A 9,948-nucleotide genomic window follows, 5' to 3' on the forward strand; every position below is an offset into this window, starting at 1 on the left:
CCACAGTTTCTTTCAAAAGAAACTAGAAATTTGTGATGTAGTGTAGCGTGCTTCTTTTTCTTAGGTTTAAGAGTAAAGAGATTGTATATTGTAAATGGCTTGAACCTAGGAGTCATATCATGATATGATACTTAAATATTATTTATCATAATTAAGTGAGGTACGATCGTCCGGGTTAGTGTTGTCCTGGTTTGTGACTCAAACGACAGCTTAGCAGACGAACCGTAAGGACTTAGACAGCGTTTTCAGAAAGAACAGTAAGAACAACTACGTTACACTTAACACTCGCAACACCCAGGTGCAGGTGACTTGCAAGCTTCAATACTTAATAATGTCTGTCCACCACCAGACAGAGAAAACACGTAATGACAGCCCAGCAAACGCCTTCTTCACTATTCATCCATCGATCGTTACAGTTGGAGACCGATTGTGCCTGGGGCAGCAACCTCACCTTGAAAGTCTTTCTGGGATTACAACGCACTTTTAAAAGTTAAGCCTGGTTTTCACTAGCGACGCAAAGCACAAGCGTAAGCAAAAAGGCATGCGCAAGAGAGTCGTGTCAAGTGAAAACGAACCATAAGGCAAGCACAAGCATACGACACAAAACAAAGATTCACCACTTTCATGTTCCCTCTTACAACGCGGCTCCATACGAGTGGAATCTGGAACGGGTCTTTTTCATCATTGGAACGTCCCGTTTTCACACAACGCAAGCGAACACAAGCATAAGCGCAAGCACAAGGAAAAGGAGAGATTTTGATCCTCGTGCGCTTGCGCTTTGTGCTTGTGTCAGGCCCGTTTTCACGGTGAAATAAGCGCTCTTGTGCTTGCGTCGCTAGTGAAAACCGGGCTTTAGTTAGCAAGGAAGCCAATATTCTGGCTAGAGTTTGAACCTTTTACACCACAAACTAACCCCGTTTTGGCTACAGAAAGGAATTAACTTTGTAAGGACTGGAATGGTCTCTCGGATAAGCACGCTACGACGACTCACACTTCTGTTTCGAGTGCAACATGGGCTTCGCAAAACGGTGTGTGCATTTCACTTTGAACCTGACCAGGTCTGCTGTTGTTCTATTGGTTTTTGCTCTACTACTTTGACCAGTAAGAGTCTCCGTTAGCCGACCACAGGAAACAGTAGTCAGTGTATGCGAACATCCATCAATGGGATGAGGCTTCCGCTACAACTTTACACCCACGGCAAGGCCTCACCTTGAGATTTTTCGGTAAAGACCTAACTCTCCGTTAATAACCTTTAATGTTGAAGGACTAAATACACGTATTTACCTAGAAATATTTACATCACAATCATTTTGTTAATTTATAAAAAAATTATACATCGATAAATATTCATCCACATTTTTTAGATTTTGCATAAACCTGTTGATGTTGACATCATGTCCAAATACTGAGGTCGTTTGGCAAATTATCACCATTTCTTTTACAGCAAATACTGTAAAAATGCGAATGTATTCGTATTGTCACACTCGCATAAGTTCCAAATCTTAATTTAGGGAGCAGGTTGACGCGGTGGTGAGAAAACTGGCCTCCAAAAGCGTGTCCCGGGTACGGCAACACATGTGGGTTGTCTTGGCTCTCTGCTCCACTCTGAGAGGTTTTTCCACAAGCACTCCAGTTTGCCCTTCTCACGAAAAATCAACACTTTTTGGTTTGATGTGCTTGGATTAACAGTCACCCCAATTACTACGGCACTTGACATTCTCGGCTATTCATTGCTGACAATTCGAGGAGAGGATATCAAAAGAATTTCACCAGGATGAACTAGCCGCATGTTTTTTGGCTATATCAGCGTATCCAAAAAGCCGAAGAACTCTTTCAGAGTTCAATCCGTTTCAACCCCTCTCCATCCTCAGCTAAAGGCAACAAAAATACCTTCAGTGCGCTTATATGATTGATAACGAAACAATGGCATCATTTTGGGGGTCTCCATTCATCCAAGGACGTTTTCTATGTATTCCGAGTCACGCTTAAATATAGTTTTTGTTATTATTGCTTATTATGTCTTGAAACGTTTTTTTGAGCTCCTAAGCACCCATGTTCCCTCCTCGAGATATCTCTTCAGAAAAGAAAACAAGAGAGCCTGGAAAACATGCAGCTAGGATAAAAACCCAGAGAGGGTATTCCTTCTAGAGTAGTCCTTGCTTCACTGCCTACACTCCTGTTTGTTGAGCACAATGAGCTGAAAGAGAAAAGAAATTCAAAGATAATAATTCATGATCAAGACAAATCCAAAACTTATGTCCAAAAGCTAAGTTCACTTGGTAACGTGACAAGAGTCTATACAAAATTCTAAAATGTAAGACCACGGCACTCTTGCGTTTGAATATATAGATAGTTTCAAGTCACGTGACAAGACGGCTATGTTGGTGCACAAAACAACAGCAAATTATGGTTCATGTTTTGCATTATAATAGACTAAAATTCCCTAAAAGACCTTTTTCTCTATTGTTCTGTGCAGCAACATTCTCTATTTTCGAATTCCCCATAATACACTTTGTTTGCCCCCCAAATTTTGCATAAACTATTGTTTTCAAATGCTCTTGGGGACACTGCATATTCCCAAGAGTATTTGAAAACAATGGTTTATGCAAAATTTGGGGGCAAACAAAGTGTATTATGGGGAATTCGAAAATAGAGAATGGCTGCTGTGAGGTCAAGTGAAAACCATCTATAGGTGATGGAGAGGCTAGCATCTCAGGAATAGCATAAAAAACATCTTAAATTCTTTAAAAGATGTGCATAAACAAAGTCAGTAAAACAAACAGGAATTGAACTGATAATATTTAAAACGTAGATAATACAATTACCAGTGATCTTAATTTGTTACTCCTTGTCTCAGCTCACCTAAAAACAAAGAGACGTCATCTGTGCGATCAGCATTGCGTAGTCTACCTGTGATCTCTTCGTTACGAACGATAGGAAGGAAAACCTGGATGAACTCGGGCGAGTATGGAGGAGCTATCATTTCAAGGACCTGGTAAGAGAAGGGAAAACAATTCATATGAAGTGCGTTTTTCGAAATTCGCTTTAAGCATCGAGATAAGGGTTAAGTCCAACAAGGACCAAGTAGTCGAATAAGAAAGAAAATAGTTTCAGTTATCTCTTTTTATTAGAAGGCACTCTTGTCCATTACTTTGTGGTCCCGAGCCTGCAGTGCGGCTTAAAAACAGTCGGAAAAGAAAAGCACGAAAAAATCCAGGCTTGAACGAGGCTCGAACCCATGACCGCGCGATTGCACGCGACACTTGCTTTACCGGCCATCTGAGCAGTATCAAGCCATCTCGGAGATGATCTCTTGCAAGTTCGTATTTTGTCCCTGGCTATTTAACAAACTGCGATGATCACTTCCGCTTTGAATGATCAAAAACCCGCAATAAAATATATGAAATTACATGTATTTAGCACCACACATTCAAATATTATTTTAAGAGCCTGAATGTTTGTCCGCCAGGGGTGCCAGCCTGAGATCTCCCGCATGGTAGTCCGAATTTCATGGGGAGATTACGCGAGCCGATCTGGCCCGCTAAGCCTGCAGGCTAAGCTCGGTTCAGCTCGGTATTACACGAGGGGAGCCGACCACGGGGTGAGCTGGCGAGCCCGCCTCAGGCGAACAATATTTCGCTGTTGTTTTTGTTGAATGTCTGTAATTAGCGAATTTGAACAATTGAGTTGAAATACAAGCGAACATGGTCCCAAAATTTCCTGTTGTTTAGGATGTCTTATAACTGAGTATTTGGGCGTGATTTTCAATATGTAAACTTGACACAAACAAGATTGAGACTTTATGATGCGTCTTATAACAGAGTGCACCTTCCATTGAAAAAAAAAAAAAAAAATAGAACGTGTAAGAATCTAATTCCGGCTAGACGGGATCCCCAGATAGCGATGCAAGGATTCCAGCTAAGTGGGATGGCCCGCAAATCATATTATCGCCAAATAGCCCACTTTCGATATAATAAAATAACAAAAGCCATCATCTCGAAGCTCTGGGGAATAAATATAAAGACTTGTATGAGTTTATTCCCCAGAGCCTCGAGATGATGCTTTTTGTTTAGGACTGAATTTTAATATATCGAAAGTGGGCTATTGTTGGAGTTTTTTTTTCCCAGAGGTGCCGGGATCCCGGCTAAATGAGCCAAACAGCCTAACCGGAAAAACCCGGCCCATGTTATCGGCCCCTTAACCAACTCAGTCCAGAGGGATACCGGTTAAAACAAACAAATAAACCAAAGAGCACATTTACATAATTACCTCAGTAACAAAGTGTCTTATCAACGAGTTATCTGTGTTCTGTTTCTCAAGACAGCTGTTTATATAGCTAATAACAGCCATCACATAACCTCTGCTCAGTAGATGAATCATTCTGTCTAAAACTGTTTTCTTGAATTCGAGCTGAAGAATAAACCAGTAAGCCAAAACAAACTTTTCAATGAAGTATTATTAATTATTATTAATTTAAGAGCTTATAAGGCGCAAATATCTATATAAATATATTCAAAGTACAATCAATTATTAATTTTTATCTTGTAAGCGCGGTGATGAGACTCCGCTAATAGACGTGGTTAAACTCTGTCCCTTGGGAAAATCGATTAAGTTTGGTTTGCTCTAGGTTTTGATTTCAACAATGAATTTGCGTCAGATTACACAGCGACAAGTTACTAAAGTACCAAAAACTGTCATTCGCAATTCCCATAATACAGTTCATTTTAGGGAGTTTTTTGGCATTAAAACAATGTATATCCAGCTAACTGAAGCATGAGACAGTCCCAAAAGTAAATACCTTGTCTTGTTTTTATGTAAAGAACCCCCAACACGTATTGCATCATGGGATTTGGAAAAACAGTCTGTGGTTATAAATAGGGAGGGGATAAGGAGGGCAGACCGGGGGTAGCTCATCTATATCTGCAAGCACCCTTGTCACTGACAGCCGAATTATTGGCTAAAGAAATTGCCTTTGAAGGGCTGATGTTTGTGAGATTTTGAACGACACTTACGCAATCTAAACAACAAACGAATGATGATAAAAATAAGAGCACGTGCGCTTCTGTTTACGCGCAGTCATTCAAATGACGTCATAATTGAGCAAACAAAACATCTTCCTGGATGATGGTCGCACTGTTAAGAAAACTACTGTATTCTTTTCCGAACGTGATTGAAATCCTGCTCTTGACACCTCTCATCATTTACGCAACCATAGAAACCGTAATCTGCATTTCACTCAATCTTGCCAGTCGCTTGCTGCACAAACTGCAAGCATTTAAATTTCACGGTTTTGAAAGAAATGGAACGCATGATGAAGACAACAAGCACATGCCGCAGAAGGATGTTCTTTCGTCTCAAAATTACGATCCTGAACAAGTTGTATCTAACATATGTCAGGCGAAAATAAGCTTTGCGACGGAAGAAAACGCCAATGTACAGACACTTGGGAAACCTGGATACAATCAGACTACAGACTTAGAGAATGAGTTCCGCTTTCAATACAAAATTAGTGGGGCAAGGGAGAGGTTCACCACGACTCAAAGCCGAGAATGTTTAGTTTCAGAAGATGCAGACACAAAGGCAAGCAATGATAACAAAACACTCAATCCCCCATTTTTATTGATGCAGAGGTTCACGGCAAAGAATACGTTACGCAATAGCAGGAGAAAGGCAGGGAAAACGACAGATGTTCAATCGCGCAGAAATGGCCCCGCGCATACCCCAAGGGATCACGAGCGCGGAAATGGGAAGAAAGTCGCCTGCTACCAAGGGAAAATGTTTTTGGTTGATTCGGAGAACTACTGGGATTTTCTTTCACAAAAGGGAAGAGACGTTCGATTAAGATTGGGAATATTGGACTCAAAGTTGAGAAAACGGAGGATACACAAGGCAGATTTCGAAAAGCCATTTGGCAAAAGCTTGTGCCATATGACGGAAAGCTGTCATCGGCGATTGAAGGAAAGCAAGTGTTTCCGAATAACAAAGGAACAATGTTACTTAACTGAGAGGGATTTTACAAGGAACCCGGTCGTTGACAGAGACGACACAACCCTTTTCACAGGACACCCTTCCCTACACACAGACCTACCACTACCACCGTCGGCTGAAAGCAAAATGAGGAGGTTCGTTCCTATGCCATCGACTTCAGACGACGACAAAATAACAACAATAACAGCAACAGCAGCTGCATTTAAAACATCATGCCTTAGGACTGGGGCAGGAAAACATCAAGACACGGAAAGGAGTCTTACAGTTGTAACTGAGTTCGAAGAACCCTTTGAATTTACAGCAAAAGTAATTGGCCAAGAGGCAATGAAGGAAGAAAAAGTGTGTGCTTGTCAGCTTACAGCCTCCAACTCTAACTTCGAAGGTAACTCGTCTATCATTATATATGCTCCGAAAATCAGCAGTCAACAGCAACAAGTGAGGCCCCTCCGTAAAGTTTTATCAAGTATTGCTTCGGTATCAAACGATGCAGCAAGATATACTGCTGGGGGCGGATTCGCTCTGCATGACACGTGCTCGCGCAGAATTTGCGGATCTACATCCACCTCTTTCCACTGTGGAAACACTAAGGAAGCAGAGTTCCATCTGCAACAGCAAGAAGGGAAGGTTCAAAGAAAATCAAGCCCAAAAGAATATGGCTGTATAGTTCAGAAAGACAGCCAAAGAAGGGAAAACGTGACAAACTTTTCCCGGATAAGACAAAAACAGGTGACACGCTCCAGGCTGACTCTCGTTCGAATTCCAAGAGAAATAGACACGAGGAAAACCAGAACACCTGTTCTTTAGTAACATGATCTAAAGCGGCAAAAGTTTGAAAGATAGTATGTTATGTAGGTTCACAACGTCCGAAGGAGGTTATGGATTTCAAACGATATAACATGGATTTCTAAATGCTCTAGGTGCTTTTACCATATCTTGCTTCCAATTCCGTCTACGTTTTATATCCCTCTTTAACTGAATTGTCCACTAAACAGAAGCAAGATTTGTTTTAAGAAAGTTGGACACACAGCATTTCAAACGCAATAACAAATTTAGAATTCCTTTCTGTCGCGAAGACGGTTTTCGAGGAAAATCCGATGTAAGCCCCATCCCTTCCTTGAAATCTCAGTAGAGCTCTGGTAAAGACTAAGATTGGAGAGGAGAGAACAAGCCACTCTTAAATTTAATCACCTGGAGCTTAAGGACGTTCGCGCTAATTGTTTGTGCGCAACGTAACTGCGCAGGTAACGCGACTGTAATATGTCACGCATTACTTCGAGCATTAGTGAAGTTGAGGTTTGAAAACCTTTGCAGAAACCGTGGACGATAAGTCTTGCACAGCGTTGGATAAGAGAAGATCGTGATCAGTCAAAATTGATTAAAAATATTTAGGAAAGTCAAGTCGACTACTGCACGACTGATGTTCGCGTTGTTTTTATCAGTCGTGCACTAGTCTACTTGACTTTCATAAATATTGTTCAAGCATTAGTTAAAATAACATGGCGACAAAAACGCCGGGTAAAAATTTCCAGGCCGGCAAAAGAATGGCACATTGATTTCCGAATCATCATGAAACGTTAAAGAGAAGTGAGCGGGAGGATGGAAAAAGCTCTTTAAAAGGTAGCTGCTGATCGAGTAGTGGCTGAAAGTTTGGAAAACTCGAGGACGAACCGTTGCGTAAATTTAATGGGGCTGTTTCTTTTTTTAATGTTTTTATTACCCTACGAACTTAAGTTCAAAAAATAAATGTATGTTTTTGAAGTTCTTATCCTTTACTTTCGTGAAAATAGAGCAGTATTTTCGTCCTCGTCGGCTTGAATAGTGCGGACCTGCGTGGAAAAAAACAGCGATTAAATTTCACAAAAACCACACTCCAGAAGACGAGCATGACGGCAATGGAGAAATATTATACAAAACACTAACCAAATGAAGATGACGACTGCTTAAAACTTCGTTGCTGTGCTCGAGAAAGCTTCGTTTTGGGGTAAAAACCTTTCATCCCTTCAACGATCGATCCTGTCTTGGGTTCCAGTCCTTCCCCGACAAGTCACGCAAAAACGTGACAAACGAAATTTTCCAAGAGCTTCGTAAAATCACATCCATTTTACTCCCTTGGATCATCGGTGACCCCTATTTTTTTAATCATGAATCACTTACTCTACTTACTATCTACAAAATATGATAAAATGAAAAAAATCTCACCGTAAGAAGTTATCTTTTTTTTTAATTTTCTTTCCTCGTGCCATCGAATTCCGGTAGTGGTTGCAAGGGATAGAGGTTACGAAAACGCTCGTCCAGGATGAACTCTACTGTTTACGACATCCCTAGCGGCATGAAGTTATCTTAAAATCCCACCCCTAAAAACCTATGCACGGAAACCTTCACTCTAACGGTTTATTTTTAGGATTTTCGATGGATGAGCAGATGAGGCTACCTTTCGTTATTATGACAGATTTATCGAAATTAAGGCATTTTTCCACTGCCATTTTCTCCGAAACAAAGTCGGTGACCCCCAATTTGTTTTATATTTTTGGAGTAAGTACTTCATGACCTAACTCTAGTCGAGAAATGAAAAAAATCTCACCGTAGGAAGATTTTGGCGCGAACGTCCTTAAGTCATGGTGAAACTTTCTTTTCTTTCTTTAAAGTAAACAAACCCAATGGACAGTGGTTACGCTTTGAAAGAGAAGATCAATTATTACACAGGCGACCTACTCGAATCCAATAGCTTTTTATAATGATTACACTAATCGTGGCTTATGCTTACCTCAACTAAAGTATCTAACGGCGTTGGTGACTCAAAAAGTCGAATCAATACATTATGCACCAAGCGGTGTTGAAGGGGATGACAGGAACTTATCTGGAATGAGTCAGTGAGAAATATAAATTTAAGGATTAATGCACTGGTGTGAATTAGGAAGAAATCAGTAAAGTGGATTTCGCCCGAATTAGTTATGCGGGTTCCATATTTGCTATTACCGGTATGCACTAAAGCATGGGATGGTTTTCTGTTGACAGAATTAATTTTTCAATTCAAACACCTTTTTTATTACTTACGAACTAAAAGTCCCTTTTTTTTCTTTTTAAAAAATGGTGAATTATAGGGCACTGGAGACAATGGACAAAAGGGACCTGTTATGAAAAGCATTTAGCTTGTCTAACTGCCCCTCAACACCTACCGGTACTTCCCTCGAACAAAAATTCAGATAACCATCACCACTCCATTCCCCTCTTTATGTTGCACAAAGACATGACTCAAAAAGTAGATTTTGTATGCCCCAAGCAACACTCATTACTGATGCAACTCACCTCATCCAGTAAAGCCAAGTGGACTGGTGTTGAGTCCGTGAGAAGTTTAAAGAAAGATGGGTCAGAGACTGTGAAGTCAACCCATTTAAGCAAACCCATGGCTACAACAGGAAATCTGAACAAAATAAAGTGAAATTTGATTAAGCAGGGCCAACTTCAAGTCCTGCAATAGGGGAATTAAGGAACAAATATTCTCTCTTTTTTGATATTACATTCAATTTTTGTGCATGAATTGTGACAGTTGTGAAGTATGGGCTCTCAACAAATATATACAGATGGTCTGTTTTGACAATGGATGCTCCTCACCCATGGTATTGTACCTTATACACTGGAACAGGACACCCACTTCAGCCAGCAATTGAGAACCTTTCTTGGTTTCCTGCACACATAGCATGTGTATTTTGTCTAAAGCCTGAGAGGTTGTTTTAAGCTCATCTTTATTGAGTGTTGCACGCTCATTCTACAAAAACAAACAAACAAACAAAGGGAAAACTCCAATAAGTTATTTTATGCCACAAACAATGTACACTGTAGTGTAAAATCTTCTGTTAGCCTGTTTCAGGCCTCAAGAAAGTGAGGGATGACAGGGCAAATTTCCCTGTCCACTTTATTATATTTGGCCATAAAATCTTGCTTTTCACACTATTTAACACT

The 9,948-nt window shown here is 40.5% G+C and overlaps 1 protein-coding gene across 3 annotated transcripts in view; it reads right to left on the reverse strand.

The window, feature by feature from the left end:
* Positions 1-1,238: 1,238 nt before the first annotated feature.
* LOC137967787 (negative elongation factor D-like) overlaps positions 1,239-9,948 on the reverse strand; it is a 25,988-nt gene continuing 17,278 nt past the window's right edge. The window contains exons 11-17 of one of the 3 annotated variants that reach the window (XR_011116590.1): positions 9,615-9,754; positions 9,295-9,409; positions 8,753-8,845; positions 7,762-7,814; positions 4,270-4,410; positions 2,863-2,992; positions 1,239-2,197 (exon numbers count right to left, since the gene is read on the reverse strand). Coding sequence is in view for 2 of the 3 variants with exons in the window: in XM_068814391.1 (XP_068670492.1) it covers positions 2,169-2,197; positions 2,863-2,992; positions 4,270-4,410; positions 8,753-8,845; positions 9,295-9,409; positions 9,615-9,754 (648 nt within the window). In the remaining variant the exon portion in view is untranslated. Of the gene's footprint in view, positions 2,198-2,862; positions 2,993-4,269; positions 4,411-7,761; positions 7,815-8,569; positions 8,626-8,752; positions 8,846-9,294; positions 9,410-9,614; positions 9,755-9,948 lie in introns of those variants that run through there. The other 2 variants (XM_068814391.1, XM_068814493.1) reach the window with 2 other exon arrangements.

The sequence above is a fragment of the Montipora foliosa genome, chromosome 1 (genome assembly GCF_036669935.1).
Source record: "Montipora foliosa isolate CH-2021 chromosome 1, ASM3666993v2, whole genome shotgun sequence".
NCBI lineage: Eukaryota > Metazoa > Cnidaria > Anthozoa > Scleractinia > Acroporidae > Montipora > Montipora foliosa.